General features: G+C 39.8%; 1 protein-coding gene across 1 annotated transcript in view; it reads right to left on the reverse strand.

Moving 5' to 3' along the window:
* Positions 1-1171: 1171 nt before the first annotated feature.
* The window catches only part of LOC127581617 (CUB and sushi domain-containing protein 1-like), a 1418367-nt gene continuing 1391666 nt past the window's right edge, over positions 1172-27872 (reverse strand). Inside the window, 7 exon segments of the mRNA XM_052036133.1 lie at positions 1172-1229; positions 6802-6985; positions 17353-17491; positions 22773-22860; positions 25625-25737; positions 27105-27266; positions 27366-27428. Of these exon segments, the coding sequence (XP_051892093.1) occupies positions 6826-6985; positions 17353-17491; positions 22773-22860; positions 25625-25737; positions 27105-27266; positions 27366-27428 (725 nt within the window). The 3' untranslated portion in view covers positions 1172-1229; positions 6802-6825.

Consider the following 27872-nt stretch of genomic DNA (forward strand, 5'->3'; position numbering starts at 1 on the left):
AGATTCCTCATATCATTCCATGGTAGATTTATCATACTTACGCTACTATGTTCTCATATATTCTTATGAAATAGGAAGCCATTTAGCTCATTGAATTGATGCCATCTCTCACAGCATTCCCATTAGTCCTATTCCTGCACTTATTAACTTGTAATCCATTCTCTCTCCTATTCTGCTTTGTGAGTTTAATTTCAGTGAGTGGATTCTGGATCATTGATAAGGCTATAGTGGGTGGACAGCAAAGGAAGATTTAAGCCTATTTTTTGAGGGAGGAAGTTTTGAGATTGGATCAAACGAGCTGGGCTTGAAGCCAAAGTTGAGGAAAAATAAGCAGGAAATTGGGATCTTGTACTTCTGTTATTGATATCAGAAGCATTATACATATGAGTGATTTTGAAAAACCATCCTTAATTGTAAATTTAAGGGTTGTATGTTAGCCAATATGCTCATGGAAGTTGATAGCGATCTTGCCTTTGTTAAAAATGAGCGGCATTGCAGTTATTAGGAAATCGTTATAAATCTGAAAGAATTTCAAACATTACCGTTGAAGTTGAAAGAATATCTAATTTGGATGTGCATTGATGTTTCCTTTCAGTACTTGGATTAATGTGCCATCATCTGTCATGTGGTGGGAATAATTTATGGCACAAATGAATACTCAACAATCTGAAACTACAGAAAGGGTTTAAGCAAACAGCTCTCATGTCCTGATAAAGGCAACAAACAGAACCAAGGGATGGGCTAGGTACGATTCTTTGCCAGAGAACCAGACGGCAATATTTTACTTAAAGGCATCTAACACACATTTGTTTCTCTTGTTGGCTGTTGTTAAATAATTACACCTTGCAGTTTAAATGGATCCTTGTGTGAACCAGGACTAAACTTTAGTTCCTTGATGGAGGAGGGGCACCATTGTTTCTCTTCTTGTTGGGCAAAATGTCGTCCAGCTTGGAGTTACTTCTTGGAGTCAGTGAATTTTGAGGGTTTGAGCTCAGTGATGTGTTCAGTTCATCATCACATGTACCCTCCTGGTTACCACCATGAGAAAAGTTTTTTTTAAACTGCAGTGATTTCAGGACAAGCTTAATCCTTGGCTTCCTCTCACCCCTGGATCTTCGTAATAGAAGTAATAAGTAGGGCGACACCCCAGTAGCTTCTCCAGAGTTTGTACGTGTTTGAAGAAAAGCAGCCAAGTCGAATCTGATGAGGCGATTCTGAACTTCAGCATTCTGTTTAGAAACAAAGTAGAAGCTGTGTAAGAAACCTCAGGAAGTTAACAGAGTCTACAGGGATATTATTAATTACAGGTAGATTTGGGAATTACTTTTATTAAGGCAATGCCTTTCCTATTAGAACAAAACAAGCTGGAATGAAGTTAAGAATTCCATCTAAATCTCCTGAACTCTCTGAGCCCAGGTTATATCAATGTACAATTTATGTAATCTTCAATAAAACAATGTTAATGTCAAAGAGTAAAGGTATTTCAAGGAGGTTTATGTCTTTTTTATTTCCATATCAAACCATGTGTATGTGATTGTTTAAACATGTCCAATTTATTTTCTTTTAATATTGCATCATTTTCAAACCATCAAGTTAATTTGTATGTTCTCCAGTTTGGCAGAACTCAATGACCCAAGCTTCCTCGCACAGAAGTAATGAAAAAGCAAGTGCAAGAGGCGACCTTCATTATGAGTACAGGTGGTTTGATCTTCATCAAATGCCAATTGATCTTGTGCCTTTGTGATGGTTGGCTTGCTTTAAAAGTAAACCAGCTTATTTATGAAGGAGATGCCAAGGAAATAATGATCCTTGTGCTCCTTTAAGGGCTCCAAACAAATTAAGACGTTTGACAACGTGGAAGACACAATGCTAATGACAGGCACTTTTGCCTGAAGACAATCAAACCCTGGCGTTCAAATGATATTTTTATTCATATAGTCAACACATGCAAATGATACCCAAATATGTTCTCGGCAAGATATGATATGTTGGTGTCAAAGCATATGCAATTTTGCATGAAGCTAATTCTGACCATGGGGTTGCTGAGATTGCCAAGCACACGTTTTGCCAGAGTCAGGATTGTCCCCTACGGTTGAAAATTATCACAGTGAGGTACAGTGGAAGGAATCTCGCTGTGTATCAGGCTGAGCTAAATGGTAAAAGGCCCCATGCCCAGACAACTGAGGGAACAATTCTTTTTCCCATTAGGCCGCTGGCAATGAACAGGCAATTACTGTGTAATGTAGTCCGAGTAAACCTGGTGTAATCATATGGTAACAACATTACATTTTGATTAACATGATATATGACACTATTAAATCAAGGCAAACAATTGCAGTTTTTTTTAAGTACTGAGACCATTAGCCAACAGAACACCAAATGCTGGATTGTGCTGCCCACTAGCCAATAGCTCCAATAGAGATCTGCCAGCTAGCCTCAGGGTGACGATCAGCCTGTTCAAGCCGACTGCAACACAGATCAGGAACAGGTTAGATGTCAGATGCCAGCACCTCCCGCTTCACTGCTGGATTCAGCACCAACTCCAGGTCAGGGCTCAAATGTGATGAGGTAAAGGGCTGGATGCACTTTGTATCTGACCTCTCATCCAAGTGAAAGTTCGTTTTATCTTCATTCAGCTTAATGATTTTGTTTTTAATTAATCTCCATCACATCAATGCATTTTGAGTATTTTAAAAATATTTTTATGTTACTGATTGTTTAAATGTATTTTAATATCAGAGACATTATTAAATATGCAAAAATGTATTTGACAGCAGCAAGCTATCAAAAGGCCAACAGAGTGATCTGTGGGTGGGGCCTCAAATTCCACTGCCTGCAGCTGAATCACCATTTGCAGACCCCTCCCCCCCCCCACCCCCCCCCAAGGGGGGTTTGCAGAATGTACATGCGGCTACAAGAATGGCTTGAAAGCAAACACAAGGAGCAGACTGTATCAAGCACTTGCAAAAAAAAAACATCAGATTACAATACGGAATTCAGTTTAAGAACAAACGCTGAGTTGCTAGGTTGGGAATCTAAAATAAGAAGGTATAACCCTAGTGTTAAAGCTTGCCTTTTCAGGATAGCAGAAATCTGCTACTTCCTTTGTCAAAAAACTATAAAGGTCAAGCCAATTGGAAAGATCAAAACTGAGGAGGATGCAATGATCAGAACGGAGATTGATAAGCATTTTTTTATGAACCACTGATACTTAACCATTTAAACAGCAGTTATCTGGGACTTCCATGCATGTGCTGTCAAATGCAGAAGTCTGGGATTTATTGACAGTTTCAGAAGGCCGAATCTGTCATTTTGCACTGCCGTGAGACTCCCTGTGGAATCCAGTGATGAAGCTCAGACTTGCAGAGGTTCCCCAACAATACACTGGGAAATTGCCTCGCAAATGGTACGACAAGTCAGCTTGTCAAGAGCATGATTCGAGACCCATTGATTTCAATGAGGATGGCAGGGTTAAACTAGTATTGTGTTTAATTATTTTTTGTCATTTGTATTTCTTTCAATCAATGACTTTGATTTTGCTAAATATCTCCAAATATCAGAGACATTAAAAACTACAAAAAATTCCTTTGACAACTAACAAAGCTGGAGGCAAGGCTTCCTTCCCGCAAAAGCTGTCAGGACAGTTTTAGGGAGACACTTTGTTTTCATTAAGATCAGGCGTGTTAATCTCGGAGAATGCATCGGAATACTTTTCCCTTTTTATATTCAGAGATAGTACAAGTCAGATGTAAAGCTCTTCGGGCAATTTGTTTTAACTGCAGCTTCAGAAGATTATTTTGCCATTGTAAATACTTGGAGCAACCATTATTCTGGCCTATCCAAATATGATGGCCCATTTAAGGTAATCAGTGGTGAAATATGGGCAATTTTGTCTGCAGTTGCAGTCATTAGAAATTGGGTTGAGGCACTGCAAACCCATTTAGCTTAATATCCTCAAAACAAGTTGAAGATGGAACTTTTAATCCACCAACATTACTTAGATTTGAAATAAAAAAGTGTAAATGCTGTAAAGTGTAAAAAAGTGTAAAATTATTGTGGTCTGCAAATGGTGATTCAGACAAAGGCAGTGGAACTTGAGACCCTGCCCACAGTCTCTGATATTAAACTACATTTAAATAATCAATAACATAAAAATATTTTTAAATTACTCAAAACACATTTAAGCAATGGAAATTAATTAAAAACAAAATCATTGAGCTAAATTAAGATAAAACGAACTTTGACTTATCTGAGAGGCCAGAACCAAAGTGCATCCAGCCCTTCACCTCAGCATGTGAGGCAGCTTCTGTGGACGAAGAAAAAAGGTTAACTTCTCAGGCCAAAAACCTTTCATTGGAACTGAGAAAGAGAGAAAAGAAAATTGGTTAAAAATTTGCAGAGAAGGTGGAGGAAGGATGGAATGGACAATGGGAATCACTGTGATTGGGTGAGTTCTGGGGTGGCCAGGATTGTCAAGGGGAGAAGTAGTGTTCCATAGGTTAATGGTGGCAGTAAGAGAGTGACAATACAGACAAGGAACTGTTGCAAAATGCAGGGCTGTGGGACAATGCGAGTCGGCCAGGCTGTGGTAACGGAGAGAGAAAAACTGAAATAATGTCACAGATAGATGACTACTGTGGAAATAGGCTGTTCTGATAGTCTCACCTATCACAGATATCTCCATTCTCCCACCACCACCACTCTCAGTCCCACCTTCTCTGCAACTTAAAAATAACTTATTTTTCTCACCTTATCAGTTCTGACAAAGGGTATTCGACCTGAATTGTTAGCTCTGTTTGTCTTTCCACAGATGCTGCCTGACCTGTTGAGTGTTTCCAGCATTTTCTCTTTAATTTCAGATTTCCAGCATCTGCGGTTTCTCTTTATTTCTAATACTTAGAGTTAAATACTATTCTCAGAAGTACCACAGGAGTAGTACCAGAGGATTGGAGGATGGCAAACGTTGTTTGCTTGTTCAAAAAAGGTAATGGGGATAATACTGGGAATTATAGACCAGTGAGTTTTACTTCAGTGGTGCGCAAACTATGAGAGAGGATTGTTAGGGACAGGATTTATGAGCATTTGGAAAGCATAGTCTTATTAGGGACAGTCAGCATGGCCTTGTGAAGGGCAGGTCATGCTTCACGAGCCTAGTAGAGTTTTTTGAGGAAGTGACAAAACAAATTGATGATGGTAGAGTAGTGGACGTGGTGTATATGGACTTTAGTAAGGCATTTGACAAGGTTCCCCATGGTAGGTTCATCCAGAGGCATGGGATCCTTGGAGATTTGGCTATGTGGATTCGGAATTGGCTTGCCCGCAGAAGGCAGAGGGTGGCAGTAGATGGAAAGTATCCTGCCTGGAAGTCAGTGACTAGTGGTGTTCTGCAGGGATCTGTTCTGGGCCCCCTGCTCTTTGTGAGTTTTATAAATGACTTGGATGAGGAAGTGGAGGGATGTGTTGGTAAGTTTGCAGATGACATGAAGGTTGGAGGTGTACTGGGTAGTGTAGAAGGTTGTCGTAGATTACAATGTGATATAGACAGGATACAGAGTTGGGCAGAGAAGTGGCAGATGGAGTTCATGTGAAGTGATACACTTTGGAAGAACAAAACTGAAGGCAGAGTACAAAGTTAGTGGCAGGATTCTTTGCAGTGTGGAAGAACAGAGGGATCTTGGGGTCCAAGTCTATAGATCCCTCAAAGTTGCCGTGCAAGTTGATAGGGTGGTTAAGAAGGCATCTGGTGTGCTGGCCTTCATTAGTCATGGGATTGAATTCAAGAGCCATGGGGTAATGTTGCAGTTCTATAAAACTCTGGTTAGACCACACTTTATTGTGTTCAGTTCTGGTTACATTATAGGAAGGATGTGTAAGTTTTAGAGAGGGTGCAGAGGAGATTTACCAGGATGCTGCCTGGATTAGAGAACACATCTTATGAGGAAAGTTTGAGTGGGCTAGGGCTTTTCTCTTTGGTTCAACGGAGGGTGAGAGGTGATTTGATAGAGGTGTATAAGATTATGAAGGGCATAGATAGAGTGGACAGCCAGCACATTTTCCCCAGGGCAGCAATGGCCAATACCAGAGGACATCAGTTTAAGGTCAGTGGAGGAAAGTTTAGGGGAGATGTCAGATGTAGTTTTTTTTACACAGGGAGTGGTGGGTACCTGGAACGCACTGCCGGGGGTGATGGTAGAGGCTGATACAATAGGGAACTTTAAAAGACTCTTGGATAGGCACATGGAAGGAAGAACAATGGAGGGTTATGGACTGTGCAGGAGGGAAGGGTTAGATTGATCATGGAGAAGATGTTTATATAGGTCGGCACAATATCGTGGGCCAAAGTGCCCGTACTGTTCTATGTTCTAAGTAGGATTTTCTTTTCAATAAATAAACTATAAAAAGCCTTCTGCCTTGGCCACCTTCCTAGCCCCTGACAACTCTCCAAAGACAATATTAAATATGTTTCTTACTTGATTACAGGAAGACATACTTGGGTTCCATATGTAACTTCCGCAAAGCTAGAATCAGAAACTCATTATGTGTGAACAATTGGAAATACAAAGCAGACACAAGTATGACACTCAGTTGACAATGTGTTGGAGCAGTGTGATTGTGTCAATGAAACACCCATAACAGGAAGAAATTGCAATACACAGTGCCACACAGTTCACAAGAAGTTGAGTCCCTCAGTGGAAAGGGCATGTGACATTCCAGTTAGAAGCTGGGAAATATGCCAAACTTCGGTGATTTATTGAACTTAAAAGAGTTCGTCCACATACTTCACGCAACTCCGCGACTTACCAATGTATTTCTCAAGAGTAGCTGCTATACTGCCGTGCATACAGTGCTCACTGTCACCTCAATCTCATTGGCCACAATGTCAGAGGGCTGGACATTTCGATCATACATAGGGTTTTCAAAAGTTGCTCGACCATTTGTATTTTCATGGCCTGCAAAACCGTTGAATGGTACTTTTGGCCTTTTCCTGAAAGAAATTTAGAGCACAGTCAAATGCCAACCTACTTACAAAATTACAAAAGTGGCATTTATGCAAACTTTTCTGGTGCAAACAGATAGTGAATTTCAGTGCAACCTCTTGCCACTCTCTCTCGATATGGTAAAACTCTGATAATCCACTATCTGATTATTCAGAAATCCCAATGGTTTGGCATCTGGCTCCCTGGCTGATGTTTCCTGCATTCAAACTCAATGGGGCCCCTCTATACCCACTCTTTGTAAACTCACTGGGGACCTGTTTCGCTGCTTGCTACTTTTACCTCACCAAGGCCTCGCTTCCCACATTCAGCAGAGCCCCGTTCCCTGCTCTTTAAACTAATCAGGGCCCTGCTTTCCCTGCTCTCTTTAAACTCACTGGATTCAGTGGGAAATTTATGATACTGCTGTTTATCATTTAAAAAAGTGAAATAAAAATGTGTTGGGTACTAATAGGTGTAATATCTACTTGTCTGTAATATGCCCATCCAGTATGACCTCTGTCCTGTGGGTGCCAGATTATCAGAGTTTCAATGTAATGAATTAAACAGCTGAATCAGTTCCCATTCACTTTAACTGAATGTAATTCTAATGTAACAAACTCTTGACCACTAAACATCATTCATGATCTGGTTATAAAACATAAATACATGAGGAGACCAGTGGTAATCTATTTCCAGTTATTGTACTTTAATTTCAGTGAGCACCTGCCATCCAGTACTAACCAATGTGCAGCGAGCAGATAGACATTATGGATCCCAATTCTAACCAGATCAGTTTTGGCTGATTGGGAAATGGTGAGAGCAGGAAGCATTTTAGCTCTCATTTAAATGCAACCAGTGACTTCCCAGCTCTTCTGGATGGGAAGGTGACAGCAAGTAGAGGAAAGGGCATGTCAAGACCAGGACAACAGAAGGATCAGCTTTTGTGGCCAATCTGCAAAAACCTCGTAACCGGGGGAGGACCAACTTTTCCTTCTGAGGCATAGAGAGATAGAATGGGGAAATTAAACCAGAAGTATAAAACCTACATTGTTAGGCCTCCTCCTTATTATTTGTTACATAGGGTGGGCTGCATGTTAGTCAAACAGTTAGCAGGTTTTGATCACAGCTCCAAGGTCCTTGGTTTGATCCTGATCTGGAGTGCTGCCTGTGTGGGGTTTGTATGTTCTCCCTGTGGCCATGTGAGTTTCTGGCAAGTGCTCTGGTTTCCTCCCATTCCTGAAAGGAGTGCTGGTAGGTTAATTGGTTGCTGAGAATTAGCCTTCAGTGTAGGTGAGTAGCAAATGAATCAACGGGGAGCTGATAGGCATGTGAGAGAGAATAGATCGGAGAAGTAGACAAAAATAAGGAGGAGCAAGGAGACTACTCTGTTGCGATGTGCACAGGTCTGATAGGCTGAAGGATCTTCTTCTGTGTTTGAATAAGTAATTCAGGTTGGTTTGGTGGAGAGTGAACTGCAGCTTCCTGCCAAGATACAGCTGCATTCTGGTCATCAGAACTTGGCACCAAAAGCTCCCAACAGCTTTATTCAGTTCAGTAGGTTAAAAATTCGATGCTGATTCTTGATTGCTCCAGGGCAATTAGGGTTAAAATCCCGCTAATTCTGTTCACTTTCTTTCTGTTCAGACTGAAGTAATGGAACTATTTAAAAAGGGTGTGAAAACAAACATTCAAAATGTTACTTAATATTCTGCAGCATACCTAAGCAGAATAAATCATTCCTGCTGGATACAGAGAACCAACTGTATTTGTCACACGGTAGGAATGGTAAAGTGCATCTTATTACAGATCAGCCCATTTCCTATTTATTCTCATCATTCAGTATTCAAAGGGGGCACCAACTGTTTCCATTCCATATCATTTTCATAATCCATGCACTTTCATCTAGAATGGATAGACTCCTCATAGTCAGAATTTCTGTTCCAAGTAATCTTTGTTTTGCTGATCTTCTGCCACTACATATGCACCCAATCATGGCAAACTGATGAGGCAGATATACTGCAGTCAATCTTCATAAACAAGTGGGATGCCCTCCATGTACAGCCAGTAACAGCAGAGTTGGTTCAGTTACATGGAGGTTGCATTCTTTTCATGTGTTCCGGTAGAATTAATCGATTATGCATATTTCAGGCATGCTGTGCAAAGTTCATCAGCTTATTATCTGCAGTGTTCTGGTGTGTATAATACTGCAGTACAGCTCGGAGATCACACACTACAGTCACAACACAACAAGCTATAAAACTGAATTCAATAAATTTCATTGGGTGATACCATGAAAGAAAATGAGCCTTAAATCTGACATATTGGCATAAAACCTAATCAGTCTTAGGGGACGGAACCTGGTATTCTATGTGACTGGGCTATCTGTAAATCCACTTTGACAATATGTGATTCATGCACATAATATAAATGGTATTTGAAAGGACACAGTAGATTTCAAAGGATGACTTGATAATTCAAACATTCATCCAGTGTTTCTATAGATTCTTTGGAAGTAATGTTAATAATAACCTTACTTTGCCTTATTTTTTTTTAAAAATCATTATTTCTTTGCAAGCTACTAAATTAGTACTGGACTTCATATTAAAGTTCCATACCCTTGAAACGGACTAATGTTGAAATAGGCTCCAACACTCATGGAGTTATCAAAGCAAAATTACACGTCAGGTATGATTTTATTGCATTAAAAGATTTAATACTCATAAATAAGTCAAATCTGGCATTTGTCACCTCCCTGCAGAGTCAATTGTGGGTCACAGCTTGAGTCAGAGCACTCAGCAAAAAATGCAGCCTCAAGCTTTTTGCATTCTTAAATGTTTTGTAATTCAATTGCCCTTCCAAATGCCTTCAAAGAGTTTGAATTAATTTGGCAATCTGTCAATAGGCTATTTATAGTCAGAGAATCATAGAGCCAGACAGCACAGAAACGGCCTTTCAGCCCACCAGCTCCAAGCCAACCATCAAGTATCTATCTACACCAATCCCATTTACCAGCACTTTTATCCTAAACCGAATTAAATTAAATTGATATCTGGTTGCATGTGTTGAAAATAAACTGGCACATATACAGGACTAAAAAACCCATTCATTAATACGAAATACAGTGCTTCGATTCCATTTGAATATTTTAATGAACCCTCCATTCCAGTAACTTACACTGGGCAGTTTAATAGATGCAGTATTCTTCTTTCACCTGATTTACTATGTGCAGCACCTGTAATTGTTTAGTGTTGTTACTCACTAACTTAAATAACAGGGATAGGGCTACTTTACTGAAGGCAGCCAACTCTCAATTAATGGCAGTGTCTGCTCTGACAATATGGGCAACCCCCACATTATGGCCATTCGGGTCACAGAAATTCACAGAATTCACAAAAATATGAGGTAAAGAATAAAATTTGCTTTCATGGAATTTACATGCTAAAAAGTAAACAAATAGACACAATTTTTTTCAACTCACGTTTCTTGGCGCATGCGCAGATGACGCACACGGCTTCACATTACGGAAAATCGTGATACAGACCACTTTCTAGGAATGCACCCCTGCCCCCATAATGTAGGGCTCCCCGTACATCAAAAAGTTGGACTATACAGTGCATTCATTTGCCGAAGATTCACAGACACTTCTGTACTCTACATTGCTTCCCCTGTGCAATACAGTCCTCTCTTAAAGCATCCAACTTGATCTGCACTTGAGTCAGGCCACTCACCAATTCTGTAAACAATAAACATTTTGGAGACACTGCGTTCTTCCCTGGAACTCTCAAGGTTCCATTTTCAGCGTTAGTATTACCTGTGCCAGACTCAATGGATATTAACTCATGACAGAACACCTTGAGGGACTTTCTGCTTTGTGCCTTTCCATATATTTAGTTACAACATAGAAGAAACTCATTCAGCCCATCTAGTTTGTGCTGGCTTTTGGAGCAATCCCATCCCTCCAATTATTTCCCCATAATCTATTCTCTCTCACAAACTTATTAACATCCCCTGATTCTCCCACCAGCCACCTATGTCAAAGTGATCGATAGTAGCCAATTAAACCAGCACATCTCTGGGATGTGCAGAAAGCTAGAACATCAGGAGGAAATACAGGTCATCACAGAGATGTGCAAACTCCACACAGACAGCAGCTGAGTCTGGTTGTCAATCCTGACAGTCAGGATTGAACCTGGGTTGTTGAAGCTGTGAGATAGCTGCCCAATCTGCAGCACCACTGTGCCACCCAGTATTTTTGCTTATGAATTCTTGTGATTATATAGCTGTTGTCCTGAAATTCAGCTGAATTGGTTTTCTCGTATCAAATAGATTACAAACACGACCTTTAAAGTGCTTGCCAACAACATATGTGTGAAGTTCCATTGTTCTGAAGATGCTGAGTCACTGTTCAAAAGATGTCCTTGATTTGAGCGATTCACAATGGATTCTGGGACCACTCACCCTGCTTTCATCCTCTGGACAGCTTGCTACTTTGTGTTGCGTGTCTGTTGCTCAATTTCACGGTGGCCTTGGCAGTACATCTGTCCTTGTGTCTCAGTCTCATCAGAATGTAATATGTTTCACTTACTGATACACGGCAAAATATATGGACTTAGGGCAGATGTCCAAATGGTCAGCATTGCAAATCCATGACTTTCAGAGAATGCTCTTAATAGTCTTCTTATATCAGAGAATGTTTAGTCTCTACTGGTGTTGTATTTTCTATTTACAAGCTCATTTCTGCGTATATCACATTCCAATTCATCTCCATCTGACCTTTCTTCAATCTCCTTAACACGCAACCTTGCTTTGTTCAAACTGTTGGCTTAACCCCTCCCTAGAGAGCTGTGTGGTTAACTGCTTAGCTCTCTTTTCAGCCCACTGGTGAATGATCAACTTCATTCCTTCATGTGTGCCAACCTTATTTTGCTTCACCTCGGTGGTAAGTGGTTTAGGTCTTTCATGTACATGTGCTGGCCTACAACTGGCTGATGTGCCACAGTATTAATATGTATGCTCAAAGTTGCTTCATCTATTAATCAAGTGGCCTTAAATATACTGATCTTATATACACTACATGTCTATGGGTTTGCATTAGATGCCAATCAGCATTCTTGCTTCCACTTTCTCATGGTCTAATTTCACCTGATAACTTTGCCCCATTTTGTCTGAGGCAATCTGAGACTACTGCCTTTTACAGCAATTAGGTTCTTCAGGGGTTTTCCATTTGCAGTCACCTGACCTACTGATTTCCTGCTAAACTCACTTGCAGTGTCCAAGTGACTTAACTGCAAAGAAAAAGACCACACCATCATTGCCATTTCTGCGACCCTACAAGCACCTTAGAACTGTGTCTCACAGTTTAAAACAGTGACTGGTGGCTACTCTACATAATTCATTGAACGTTAAGTCCAGTGTATCAAATAATTTTTTCAGAATTCTCTCATTCACTAGCACACACACTAAATGATCCTGCAATGTCAGACCCAAAAAGATCGGGAAACTACTCTTTTTTTCTGGTATCTTTAGCCTGACCACATACTCACCACCGTTTCCTTTGGTTCTTGGTTCTATGTGCCAAACTTGCAGCTCTCAGCATTGTCTAGCTCAGGCATTACTCCAAATGCCAAGTTTTACCAATGCTGCTAAAATTGCCACCAGAAGAGGCATGACTCAATTTAATACAGAATGCTACATAATGATGCTTCTGTCTCTAACAAACATTTCTGTAGCTTCCCAAATTCCTCCCAAGCGACTATTACTAAGAGTACCTCAGAAGTGATATTACAAGAGCAGAAGAAACAAGACAGTAGTTAAAGAATGCTTGCATATGAAGTAGTGCAAAATCTCCTTTATCCAGTCAAATGGAGAGAAAACACAAACCTAACACTGCCTTCATAGGACACTGGATACTGATACATGCTAGACATTCTCCACGAAGTTGTCAAGGATGTGTGTTACCAATCCTTGTTCAGTTCATAGCCCTGTATTTTGTGTTTGAGAACTTAACAATGCAAGAACAATATCAACATAGTGTTAAAATATGAACTTTACATCTTGAGTAATAAATTTCACATCAGAATGTTACCAATCAAACATGAGAGTTATTTGGTCTCCTGAGACTCAACCTGCAATTAACATAGCATGATTACATTTTCATTACAGTACTGATATTCAACTAAGGACACAAGAAGAATCAAGATGTATGTTGTGATATCTCCAAAAGATTTTCCTAAACAGAAATCAAGACTTCGATGTTGTTAGTTCAAGAATGCCTAATTGATCCTTCAATTTTAATTGGTCATTATGCAAATCAGGAAAGGTTGTACAAAAATCATGAACAGTTTTTTTTACATTAGAAGGTGCTCCAACCAGACAAGTTTCAACTAATTGCGTTGGAAATAAAATTGAATAATACTATTAATGCACAAAGGGTTTATCAAGATCTACAACAATGATAGAGCATGTTCACTGCTGAACCTTATTCAGAACTAACAATCATAGTTTGGACAAAGGTTCAGCAGTCAACATGGTCTATTCTGATGAAGGGTCCTTGACCTGAAACAACTCTTCTTCTCTTTTCACAGATGTTGCCTGACCTGCTGAGTAATTGCTGCATTTTCTGGTTCTGTTTCAGATTTGCAACACCTGCATATTTACTTTTAATTTCATGATAGCTTCTGTTTTGTCCTATGATAGTGAAAGGCAAACTAACGTAAGTTTTCTAGTCAAGCAAAATCATGACATTGGCCCTGAGTAACCTCCAAGCTAATTCTAACAAAAATGTCAGGGGCAGCTTCAAATGTGGGAATTCCCTTTGTTAGAAGGGAACCAGAGTCAGGTGGCAAGGTGGGATGCAGTGGGGTGGGGTTTGAAAATCACATGTCAGGACAGGACTGGAAGACTTCAACCAGCTTAGAAAAATGGAAGTACAAAATCTGCCAGAAAGTGTTACAGATGGGCCAGTCAAAATTCTTGTCAGTAGGGCACAGCTGGTAGAGGTGCTGCCTCACAGCTTAAGCCTCTCTGGTTCACTCCTGACCTTCAGTTACTGTCTGTGTGGAGTTTTCAAGTTCTTCCTGTGATTGTGTGGGTTTCCTCCAGGTGCTCTGGTTTCCTCCCACATCCCAAAGATTGGAGATTGGTAGATTAACTGGCCACTGTAAGTTGCCCCTCGTGCTTGCAGGTGAGTGATAGAATCCGGGGGGAGTTGATGGAATGTGGGGTGAATGAAATGGGATTAGTGTAGGATTAATGTGAATGGGTGTTTGATGGTTGGAGTGAGGGGCTTGTCTCCATGCTGCATGACTCTTACATATTTCTCTGTCTATTAAGGAAGACAGAAAGCTCAACCCCGCCCCAGGAGTGAAAACAGCATTCTTGGGGAACAGAAGGAGGCAAAGATTAGCTCCCCTGCACCATCTTACAGACAAGATAGTTGTGGAACTCATCTTACCTTGCCGTATTCTTGACTTTATTTTCAATCTGATTTTTTTTTTCTCAACACATTTTTATGGCTGATATATAAGAGGATATGATGTTTCAAATCTTAACATATAGCCAGAAATGATTTTGTACAATTTTGAAATGCTGTTGACCTGCTTTACGAATTGCCTAAGATATGTGTGCTCGTGGTAAGATGCATAGAAAGGACAGGAGCAGCTTCTTTCAGGAATGATTACTTCAATACAGACACTTATCTTTTAAAAGTAAGAGTGAAATAGTACAGCAGAATTGGTAACTGCAGAACTGACTGAGCACAGTTGGATTTCAGATCTGACCTGAGCTAATCAGAACAAGAAGATGTAGAGACCTTCACATTGCACCAGAAAATTGCCCAATTGTGGAGATTTGAGCTCAGTAATTGCATTATTAGAAGTTTCCTAAATGGTTCAGTGCCATTAAATTGTATTCTGATGGTTTGCTCAGTTATGAACTTCTTGCAATCCATCCATCAGAATATTTGGTCCTGCTTTAAGTATTCTCTCTAATCCATCTAAAGGTCATTGCAGTGTGTGGTGCCTACATTTTATATTCAGGAGGGCATCCCAAATCTAATGATTTAATAGTTTAGTCGTAACAGTACTGACGTCTGGTGATGCACACTGGATATTGCATTTTTTGTTAATACTATCAAATGTTCTTCCTCAATCTTTCACAAAGTGGACTAAATACATTTATAGAAAAATTACTGACAGTGATACAAGGCCTGACCTAAACCTACACTTTATATTTTTATAGCAAGGAAGTACAAAGAAGAGTTTGTAATAATAACTCACTCATTTCATTTAACATTCTCCACCTTGGGAGAAAAGGGTGAACCATGACATCCTCTTTTACACTACTTCCTCAGCTTCACATTTTCTAGATGAACCCTCAGATTAATTCCCCTCAGCTTGCAATAATTGAGTTTTCTCTCACTGGGCCAGGGCTAATGGAAATGACTATTCTTACCTGTGTCACTTTGTCCTTCCTCCCTTCACCCTGTGTTTCAGGATGTAGGAAAGCTCTTTCCCTAACTTCTTCTGTATTCAGGTATTTACAGCTTGGCCTGTTAATCAAACTGGATACTCCCTCCGCAGCCTTTCTCTGAATGTCAGCAAAATGAAGGCGGTGGTCATTGACTTCAGGAAGCAGGGCAGAGTACATGGTCCTGTATGTATCAATGGTGAGGTGGAGATAGTTGAGAGCTTCAAGTTCCCAGGTGTAAATATCACCAACAATTTGTCCTGGTCCAGCCACGTAGATGCAGTGACCAAGAAAGCACACCAAGCCTCTACTTCCTCAGAAGGCTAAGGAAATTTGGCATGTTCCCAATGACTCTCATCAATCTTTACAGATGCACCATAGAAAGCATCCTATCTGGACGCATCACAGCTTGGTATGGCAACTGCTCTTCCCAAGACCACGAGAAATTGCAGAGAGTTGTGAACACAGCCCAGTCAATCACAAAAACCAGCCTCCCCCATCAACACTTCCCACTGCCTTAGGAAAGCAGTCAACGTAATCACAGGCTCCTCCCACCCCAATCAGTCTCTCTTCTCCCCCCTCCCATCGGGCAGAAGATACAAAAGTTTGAGAAGATGTCTCACCAGGCTCAAGGACAGCTTCTATCCTGCTGTTATAAGACTCTTGAACAGAACTCTTATATGTCAAAGATCAACTTGATCGCTCAATCTAGCTCGTCATGGCCCTTGCACATTTGTCTTCCTGCACTGCACTTTCTCTGCAACTGTAACACCATATTCTGATTTTTTTTTTGCACTACCTTGATGTACTTATGAATGGAATGTTCTGTATGGATGGCATGCAAACAAAAGCTTTTCACTGTATCATGGCACATGTGACAATAATAAAGCAGTTATCAATTACCAACAGCAAATTCTACTGCAGGATGCCACGGAGTGCGTGGCCTGAAATGAGATAATAAACTGCTTATTCGCCAAGTTATAGCACAATACACTGGGGATACTGGACTAACAAGATTAATTCCTGTTCTGTTTCAATGAATTGAAAATGTTTTTTTTTTGGAATTTTGAATCTACCTTATTCTCAAAATCTTTCAATGGAAAAAAGAACAGAAGTGGATTGCATCGTACATCACAAGAAACTCAGCAAATAAAATTGTACGAAAAGGAGAAACATCCATTTCTATTTACCGCATAATGTAATAAGAATGAAGTAAACTTTCATTAGCTGGAAATGATCACTGATGTGAATGATAAAAGCTTAACACACTTCCATGGCATTCACCTGCTCATTACATTAATTGAGGCATTTTGACTTGGTTATTTTGAGTGAGCTAATACCTCAATTAAATAGTAAATAGCATATCATGACTGCTTTTAATACCAGTGGTAAATTCTACTTTCATGCCATTCTAATCAAATTATAATAACTTCCATACCCTACCTCAGTGCTGCAGACTAAACTCCTTTAACAAGGCACTCTTCCTGTGTCTAGCATGGAAAACAGATGTGTAGGCTTCTCCAAAAGTTGACAAACTGTCTGTTTATCGGAATTGAAAACACATCTGTTGAAAGCACATTATTGAAAGTAGACAATGCTTCTCCTGTTGCAGAATGTTATTCCTGAAATTGGTCTTTGCCCGGTTCATTGGCAGAGTCGGCAACAAGTACTCCTGAATCAAATACACATTCCATTTCCAAATCAGTGATCCTTCCCTGTCCCAAACTGAGGAAGATACCGTCCATTGTAACAATGTGACATTTCCACTCCAACACAGATATTGTTTATGAGTAAGAAAATAAACACATGACCAATAGCATCAAGGTCAAGTTGAATTAAGAACTCCCAAATCAAGATGACCCTAGTCAAACCATAGCAATCGTCCCAACGTCACCCTTGCAACACTCACCTGTGTTTGTACAGATACAATATAAATCCTGCCGTTATCAGGGCAAAGAAAGGCACAAGGATGGCAACTGCTACCGAGCTGCTGCTGGTGCTCAGGTGGTGCCCAATTGAATCTGTGCCAGCTTCCAGCATGTGCAGATCTGAATAAATCACATCAAGAAATTTACATATACAAGAATCAGGCTTGAACAACAGTAAAACATACAGAAAAAAAAACATCTTGTGAGGATGCTCTCTCTCTCATAAAGTTGCAAGGTCTCAAAGAAATTAAAACAGATACACATATACTACAGCGAGCACATCTGCAAAACCCCACATAATTGTTAGAGTACAGACTTCACTATACCCAGTCACATTTCATGCAACCAAATTAAAAGCGTCTGAGGGAACCCTAAAAGTCAGGGCGCAAATTTCCTCCTTCCCTGTAGATACTTGGCTTGTGCAGTGGGATTTATTTCAATTTCACTGACTGTTATGGTACATTAAGCAAGAGGTGTTCCAAACATGTTCCAAACAGTTGAACAGGGCATTTCACTGGATATAGTGCAAATTATTTTCTGTGATTGTAAAAGATATTGCCTGCATCTTTTACTGAGACGGAACTTGTTGCCAACATACTTGTAAAACAAATGTTGCAACTACATGTCTGTACAAATGATACAACAACTTTAGACTACAGCAAAACTCTGACAGCATTGGACAGGGACCAGGTTGGGACACTTGGGGCCAATATGTTCTGTTCCTGCTACGGTGATCTGTGGAGCGGCAACAAATAATGAATGGACAAACAGAGCTTTCTCTCCAGAATCACTTAATATGTCTGTCTAACATAAGGGAAAGAGACCCAAGCAAGTCAATGGTGAAATCAGAGGTAGGAAGTACCTGGATAGGTCAGAAGCATAATCATGAATCAGCACCAGGAAAGGCTGAAGATGGAGTTTGACAAATTGAGAGGACAGGAGGTTGTGGGCAAAATGCATAGGAGCAGACTTACTCTGGGAAGCACTGCAGATGCATCAGTGACAGAGCAAGTAATGGGAAAACTATTGCAGAAATTGTAAGAAATGGTTTAGTCATTCAAAATAGTGGATGGCACAGACTATAAAGAGCTATTTGAGAAAGATATGCCAGTTAAAGCAATAAAGTCCCAATGAAAGGTGAAGGTTGCTGCTTTCCATTGCTTGTGAAGACTCCAGCCAGAGGTGAAGGTTTAAATATCTGAAACAAGACTTTGAGAACCTTCTTTTCGATAAAGATTTTTTGGGTACCCAGGTCAAGTTAGGATTTTGGAGTACTTGGAAAAAACACTATTCAACAGGAGTGAAATACTGGGAAGCTCAGACCAAAGTAACTGAAGAGATTTGTGAATCTGCAACCTGCAAGCTTACTATATCAGTTAACATGGAAATATCTTTCTGAGTCATCAGAATGGTACCTCTCAGAATCTGTTGAATTTGGAGAGACAGAAAGTGCCAATCCTCATGGACAAGGCTGCTTCAGTTAAACAGGTAACTTTATGGACAGCAAGGTTGACTGTGATCACAAGCAAAGCTTGATGCAAGAACACGATAAGCAGCAGAGTCTGAGTAAAGTATCTGCATCAAAGTTTACTGAATCACTGTTGAAACATTTGTCCTCAACTGGATTCTTCTTACTTATGAAGCTTCTAGCAGAGGTGAACCAGTTGTATCTGGAGATGGAGAAATTGAGAGAATGCAAGGTATTATAGGAACAAGGCTGAGGTATGAAGCAAACACTTCAAGGAGACATAAGATAAGATTTTAAAATATCTTTATTAGTCACATATTTATCGAAAAACTCAGTGAAATGTATCTTTGCGTAGCATGTTCTGGAGGCAGCCCACAAGCGTTGCCACACTTCCGGCGGCAACATAGCATGCCACAACTTCCTAACCTGTACGTCTTTAGAATGTGGGAGGAAACATAGGCTGGATTAACAGTGATGGTGTGTGATGGTCCTGCCATTGCCTAAACAAATTTCTATAGATGTATGGTGGAGAGCATTCTGACTGGTTGCATCACAGCTTGGTATGGAGGCTCCAACACACAGGATCGCAAGAAGCTGCAGAGGGTTATAGACTTGGCCAGCTCAATAACGGCACAACCCTCCCCACCATCGAGGACATCAAGAGGTGGTGCCTCAACAAGGCAGCATCCATCCACAAGGACCCTCACCATCCAGGACATGCCCTCTTCTCATTATTACCATCAGAGAGGAAGTACGTGAGTCCGAAGATTCACACTCAACAATTCAGGATCAGCTTCTTCCCCTCCGCCATCAGATTTCTGAATGGTCCATGAAATCATGAACACGACCTTGTTATTCCTTTTTTTTGCACTATTTGTTTTAGTAATTTATAGTAATTTTATGTCTTTCCACTGTGCTGCTGTTGCAAAACAACAATTTTCACGTCATAAAAGACAGTGGTAATAAATCTGATTCTGATTTTGACATGGCAGGCTTGACTTCAAGGTGTTTTGGCAAAGGCAGAGGCCATGGGAGAGGACTCCAGGAGAAGTGAACTCTGCAAGTCAAAGTTTTAAAAGGGGAAGCAGTGGACGGGAGCCACACAAGAAAAGGAGAGTCTGAGCATGCAGAGCAGCAGTGCAGGAGTTGAAGAATCTGAGGAGATGAGTCGGCATTGGATTACGGAAGCACAGAAGTGAAGTCCTTGAGAAAGGAAGAACGAACTGGGTGTGCAGATCTCCAGAAGTGTCCAAAGAGATGAGAATCTCAGTGACGATGTCAATCAGACTGTGACTGACATGGATCAAGGAAATTGTAATGTATTCAAGTGTGTTATTGTATCTATAAGTTCTTGGAACATAAGGAAATTTACAACTTGACATTTTCGGGTGCAACTATGCAGGCAGGCTTACCACTGACCTATGTTAACCTATCAGTGTATAAACCCCTGAAGTAAAAATATTTATTGATTTATACAGCATTGCTCGCTTTCTTTTTAAAAGGGGTAGTGTTTAGAGTTGACAGAGACTGGATGAGCCAAATGGCTTCCCTGCTGTAACTTCTATCAATTCTTTAGGGTGGTGTATGCTTGTTTGCCTCCAAGGAAAAGACTGCCTTTAGATTGGTTGGCTCATCCTACCTAAAGAGACTGTGCCACCTGGTGATAGCTTGTAACCTTGTAACCTTAATACCTGGTAACATCCTTATATAACTTTTGCAGTTTTGTAGAAGACCAACTGCCAAACAATTATATTCACCTGAATGCTCTGAGTGACTGAGTGAGTGAGAGAGAGAGTTGGTGATTGAGAGAGTGAGAGGGTGAAAGAGAGAATGAGAGAGCAAGGGAATGAGAGGAGGAGTGAGGGGGAAGGGGGGGGGCGAGGGAGAGAATGAGTGAATGAGCAAATGAGTGAGCAAGAGATTGGGAAGTGAGTAAGGAGTGAGTGCCAGAGTAAAAGAGTGAGGAAGGAACTGAGTGAGTGAGTAAGGGAGTGAGTGACAGTGAAGTCACTCATTCGCTCACTCCTACTGCAAAAAGCAGTTCAGAAAAAGCCACTGCAATGGAAGATAATGAAAAAGAGCACCTTACTTTATTCTTAGTTTCCTGAAATGCAGGCCAAGGAATTCCATGAAAGTGACTGAGTTCTGAGCTGGCACACCTGGTCATTCCCCAGTGTAGTGCAAGATTGGACCCCACTGCTGGAGTCCACATGGAATCCAGGGATGGAACACAGTGAGAGATGCTGCACCATCTGTCACTCAGTGAGCCTTGGGCTTTCTGTGAAGTAATGGTGGAATGAAGCAACAGTAACAACTTCAGATTTTTGCACTTAATGGCCCTTGCCCGAAGTTTCTGTACCACTTATACACAAGTACCAGAGAACATCAAAAGCCTCACTGTTATTTCCACAGCAGAACCTGCTCCAATATAGATATATGAGAAAAGAAAAAAGGGGGGACTTGCTCTGATATCCCACCTTTTACAACCTTTGAATGATCCAAGATGTTTTGCAGCCAATTAAGTTCGTTTGAAGTGCAATCATTATTAAAATATAAGAAAATTGACAGCAAATCTATACACAGCAAGATCCCAGATGCAGCTGTGTAACATTAAATGGATAATATGTTTTTAGTTGTTGGTTGTGGGTTACTAATGCTCATGATAAAAAAAAGAATAGCACCACCGCTGAATATTTACTAGAATTTTTCTCAAAGGAACACCTCATCTGACGTGATGATGACTGACCGATAAAGTGCAATTTTTGACGAGGAATCGATTTTTCCTGGGAACATCACAAAAAAAGATAACAAGCAAAATTCCTTTGAAAGTAAATCAGGCAAGATGTAAAATGAGCTACTGTTCACTGGTTTCCAGGGTGTTACTGCAACTGAAAATTACAAATGAAATATTTCACTGATTTTGCAACCTCCAATCATTGCTTCTTTTTAGAATCTTCTGTTTCTGATGAGTTGAGCCTCAGAGGATTTTTCCTGGATTACACCTCACACAAATTAAGTTCATTTATCTCCTGAGCAGATAGTTTAGACAGAAAATTGTGGGAAATAAAAATAGTTTAACCTGCTGCATGCCTTCATTGCCAGCTCGTTCCTGCAGCAACGTTTTTAGGGATCTCTCAGACCACTTACGAACTCTGCTTCGTGCTTCAGGTTTTCTCACCAGGATTACTTAACAGGAAAGTGGTCTTATTGTTAACTACTATAAAACAAGCTTGTTTGGAAGATCCAAAAGATTTAATCCCATGGGTCCTGACAGTGATGCTGTCAGATTTCAGGATTACTGCTTCGGTAAATGTAGCTTCAAATATGCAGAATTATAACTCTAGAGGACAGAGTGTCCAACTTTAACATTTCACTTTAGGAAGAAATCAGTTTCTCCTGTCTCAGCCATCTAGAGTGGTCTATTTAAGTCATCACTCTATTGGGATAACTTTCTCATTTTGAATTCTTGACAACAAGTACTGTCCATTGGGAATACAAGTCAACTGCTGCAAGTAATTTTCCAATTATTTAAAATGAACAGCTGATTAATCATGAGAAATTCGTGTGCTCTATTTTTGATACATTCTGGTATTTAAGGTTCCAGGCAAGAATGAGGTCATAAAATAACCCAATCCAACTTTGAAATTCCCAAGGTGTTCTTCAGTCTGATATTCCTTGCTCAGTGATTGGCTGAACCACCCTCAAAATGCAACACAGAACTGAAGCAAATGGTTGTAAAAGTCCCTTAGTCCTCCTGTTAGTCTTTTGGTGAAGTTACGCTGGGAATTCAGAAGAACCACCATGGAATGAAGGGGTCATTTTCTTCATGAACATGTGAAATGGATCCAACATCAGAATAAGCACTTAAGACGCTCAATACAAAATAAAATGCAATTATTGCTCTAATTAAAGATATGAAGAAAGTCACATTACCTATTCTTTGGAGACCAAATTGCCCAAAGTCCTTGCCTTGAACAAATCCCTGGTACACAAATGTGTTGCCTGAAGCCTCTGCAGAAACCTAAATGATAATAAATGAGGTCAGTCATTCAGTCAGTTAACAGCACGTGGAGGGTATTTGGGAAAGATGGCCCTGGCTTTTCTACCTGAGATGGATCTTTTGTGGAGCAGGTCTTGCACTTATTATGTGCAACTCTCTGGTGTTGTGAGTTATGATATTTTTCAGTTATGCAACTGAAGCATCATCGTCAGATGAGAGGAAGTGTCTTGGTAATGCACTGTGGTCCCTGTGATAAGTTGATCAGCAAAGTTGCCAAACAAATGTGATAGTGTTCTCTTTTCAAATACACCAGTTTATCAATAACAATGAACGAAGTAGGAAAGCCACCAATTTTGACTTAAATGCACCCCCCCAAAAAAAATCATTAGCTCCTCTGCATGTTCGTGATACATTGCACCAACAACTCAGTGTGCCCCACGAGCTTGTTGCATCTTGTCCTGTTTTCATTCAGCAAAGACTTTCTAGGTTGTGTTATCAAGACAAATCACCACAAACAATTGAGAAATTTTAAGCACATTATATTCTGTGTATGTAGATCTCTTGTTCTGAATCTCCTTTGTCCAGTCCTTCATCTAATCCCATTCCCACTGATCTTTTGTCTGTTTCCCCTTCCCTTCCTCACCTGTGATTCCCCTATTCTACTCAGTGACAAAGGAGCCATAACTTATTCAGTTTCCTTGTGTGTTCTGCAATTGCCCCATCCCTGTAATGCACTGTTATAGGAGGCATTCAATTTCTCAGCACCTTGCTGGAAGATGACCATGCTCACAACCAAGATCCATTAACCTTCAAGCTAACTACTCTTGCTTCTGAATCTTCAAGGAGGCTCTTAAAGTTAAGCCTTTATAGGTGCAAGTAGACAAATATGAAATTGTTAATTTTTTATAAAAATATATGTTTTATGAAATTAGAGTAATAAAACTAATACGTGGCCTTGAAAAGATTTTTAAAGACATTTTCTGCTTTTAACAGGAGGTTAATAGGAGGGATTGACAAGATTTTTTCATAAAAATACGGCTACTTTATGAAAAATATGTTTCAGCTCTATGATTAAAACTGAAGCTGATATTACTCTTAAATAGGACAATATATTGTTGTCAGAAGAAAAAAAATTAAAAACATTTCCCAATTGGATTTGCTCAAAATAAGATTTTATGTTTGACAAATACGTTGAACAAAACAAAACATGGGAAAAATGTGATTTGGAAAATTAGCAGAATTTTGAATGCAATTTGTGCCCCTGAATATTGATTACATTTGGGCATCTTTGTAGATGGAATTAACCACAAGGAAGCAATTGAGATGTTCGTTTTTGCACAGAAGGCATTGACTCTACAACTAAATGGCTGTTGTTGGGTTTATGCAAAACATTACTGGTGCTGTTTTGGGCAGTCCATAATAATGAAAATACCAGATTATTCAAAGGTGGATTTAAATATTCACTGAAGTTATAACAACACACAGAATTTACAGTTACGGAGAAAATGACAAATGTGCGTTTTTCTTTATTTGGGCAGACAAGGTTATAGAGAAACTTCAAATATTTTCAAAATTAGGAAGTTCAATTAACTATAATGGTTTAGCAAATCAGTTTCAAGAAGATATCACTTGTAGATTATCTTTAGAAGATTAAATGGGCAAGTTTCTTATCATATGTCATCTGGTCTATCGGAGTTTGTGCCAGCTCCCAGAGAAACAATCCCATTTGTTCCATTCCCTTCTCCATTCCCCTGCAGCTAAGTTAGAAGAAATCCTTACATATTAGGGGTTACTTTGCATGAAGTGTTTTAACCTGCTGCTACTGATGCAGGGAATAAAATGTAACTTAAATGTGGCTGGAAAAAATACTTAAAACATGTTCTAAAAGGACACAAAGGAAGATTTTGTAAATGGGATTCATGTAGAGGCCTCTTGTGGAATACCCAGCACTGGCAGAGATATATCAGGACATATGGCTATAAATATTTCACAATTAATTGCAGGCATCTCCCTGTAATGCTTTGATTGTTAGCTCCCCAGCAGTGGTAATAAGTGAGAAATATATCGAACCTTACAGGTATGATCACATAATTTTCACGTTTGAAGATGAGTTCCATCCTGTGTGATTTGGAAGTTGACGAATTAAGAAAAAATGCTCTCTTTTTGACTGGACTATACATAAATATGTGTATAAGCATTAAACTCTACCTAAAAATTAAATATGGAAAGTAATGATTATCATTACTTTGTATACTTATAATCCACAAATCCCTTGGGACCTCAGCATATGTTGCAAGTGCAACTTGATATCTTCCTATCTAGTGTGTGTATTAATTCCATTGCATCCTCACTCTGTGTGAAGTATCATGAGAAGGTGACACAGATTTCCAATCACATCACCAACACAGGGCTCCACCCTGACATGTTTAAATTCATTTGGATGTGCTGATTGCTGATAGAAACAATTGTTAACTCCTTTTGTAATTTAGAATTGGATTTCCTTTAGAGTGGTTCAGCAAAAAATTACATCGTGCCATCAGATACGTTCAAAAGCAATTAAGCTTCAAGTCTGCACTGTGAGTTGAAGTATGTCACTTTTCAATCTGAAGCTTTCACATTCTCCAGGCCAGAAGAGTTACACAGTGCTGACAAACTGTCAGAGATCCAGGACTATTACTTTGCAGTGTGAATGACACTTTCCTACTCTTCTGTCCAAAGTGCCTCAGCAGCATTTTAACCATGACACTTGGATCTTGAAAAAGTGAGATCGCTCAACAATACTTACATATCCATCCAGTGCCAGGTTGTCATTCTTAAATTTGTGTACAAACATTTCAACAGGACCTCGGATTTTATAAAGTTCAAGAAGAAGATGATGCTCCTCCTTTTTGTAGAAACCTGAAAGATGTAATAACATTAATGAAACAAATATAATAATTCCGTTTGTCCTTATCATTCTTGAAACTCTTGAGGTTTAAGTGATGATTCTTAACTTACACTACGAGGGTAAAACCTCAACACCAATTATGCAGCATGGTACGAGGCTTATAAAGAGTCCTAGAGAAGGTGATGTACGTGGGGAAATAATGATTACGTGAGCTTGATTTTCTGCAGAAATGCAGGCAGGTCTGTGCAGAACTCTACATATTTGCTTGCGTAGCTATGGAGAAGTTCAGGTTTGCTGCATGGATGCAAAAGTCCTGAACTGTCCCACAGCTGATTGACATGGAGTTCTCCATTACACTCTTGTGTGGACTCCAGAGTGGAGAACAAATTTCCACAGTTTGCTGGTAGTTACACTGGAAAATGTCCCTGGTGAAGCTGTGCCGGTTAGAACATCTGCCAGAACAGTGGACCCATTCATCTAAGTACAAAAGGATATTGCTATGGGACCTAATGAGAACGCTGGGATCGAACTGCTGCAATTATAAACAAGTGTCCTGTTTAGAACTGACAAACAGATTCAGGATAATGAAATATGGAAAGCAGTGCACACTAATGTTTCTTTACTCCTTAACATTGATTTTCATTCCCTTTCTAACACCTGAGGGCAATATTCCCTCCTTCATCCCCTAATCCACCTCCGTCACACCCGTCACCCACCACCCCACACCCCTCCTTCACAGTCCCAACCACCTGAGACGCCAGAACACCAGCTAACTTGGCCTCTGCTTCCGCTAATGCTATGAAATATGTACTACCAAAATGCTTGCAAACAATGGTGAATAATGATTGGGCATCAAAATTTATTCTGTGCACAACTATTTAGAAAAGGACTTTGAATTCCAGTTCAATTTGGGGAGTACACATTTTGATAAACTACAAATGAAGTTGAACATAAATTCTGAGTAAAATGGAACTTCTTGCAAAATCATAGCCTATTAAATCTTATGATGGAGTTGGCAGAAATTTGTCATCTTTTGTTTGTGTAAACTAGCACCAAACTCTAATTCTGAACTTCATTGGTTCTGAAATTTTATTTTAATGGAACTCAAAACTGGGGATTATCAGATAGACTTAATTATAGCAGTTCCTCCGAACATTCAATAGGAGATGAATTTTAGCATCAGAAACCTTCAAACTTTACTTGAACAAAAGACCAATTTTATCTATTTTGCAGACTGCAGTTTTGACTCAGATTACATCCTGTTAGAAATAGTTCAAAGTGGTTTCCTTTGTTTGTAAGGAATATTTGTAAAGTTTCCTTTTTAGTGCAAAACGTACAAAACTAACCAGGAAGCTGTCAGTATTACTTTACCACTTACCCTTCAATCTAAGCTCGACTCCACTCTGATCTAAAAGAGTTGCCTTGACTTGGCTGGTGGACAGATTAAAGCTGTTAATTGTTAACATGACTGGCTGTCTCTTCCCGAGGTATTCGTATGAACCTTTCCAGAGAGAATTCTGGGCAAAGACATTGGCCGGAACTGCCAACAATGAGAAAAATATAATTAGAAACAACCCGTCACCCAAACAAAGTCTTTAAGTACTTTAAGACATTGATTGTACTTTAGTTGTGAGCTTACCGGAAAGTTTGCTGCTTGTTATTTCCTTCACTGTTCCCATTGGCCTTCCACTGGGCCTTGTGTCTGCTAAACAAACCCAATAAAAAAATAACAGTTGACAACAGAAATTATTAAGTCAAATGTTGGATACAGGTTGTAGAGACAAGACTGCAGGCAATGAGTCTGCCAATCAATAATTCAGTCCTGAGCTTATGAGGATGTCATAAACTTTAAGGTCCATTCCTCTGCAGGGAGAAATATGACAGCATATTGCTGCAGTTGCTCTATAGTTCTGTGCATATGGTATCTGATAGAGTTTTGATGGCTTCAGAGGCAGACATCACAGATGTTTAAGCCACTTTATATCAAATAATGCAAAGTTCCCATTCATAGCAACTGAGAACAAATTGCTCAGACCTTTACTAATGAGAAGGAATTAGCTTGTATTGGAATCTAACTATGGTAATGATGCAACAACCAACAAGCTATACTTTTCACAGTTAAAGAAGCATTTTTATAAAAAAAAGA

The sequence above is a fragment of the Pristis pectinata genome, chromosome 22 (genome assembly GCF_009764475.1).
Source record: "Pristis pectinata isolate sPriPec2 chromosome 22, sPriPec2.1.pri, whole genome shotgun sequence".
NCBI classification, from domain to species: domain Eukaryota; kingdom Metazoa; phylum Chordata; class Chondrichthyes; order Rhinopristiformes; family Pristidae; genus Pristis; species Pristis pectinata.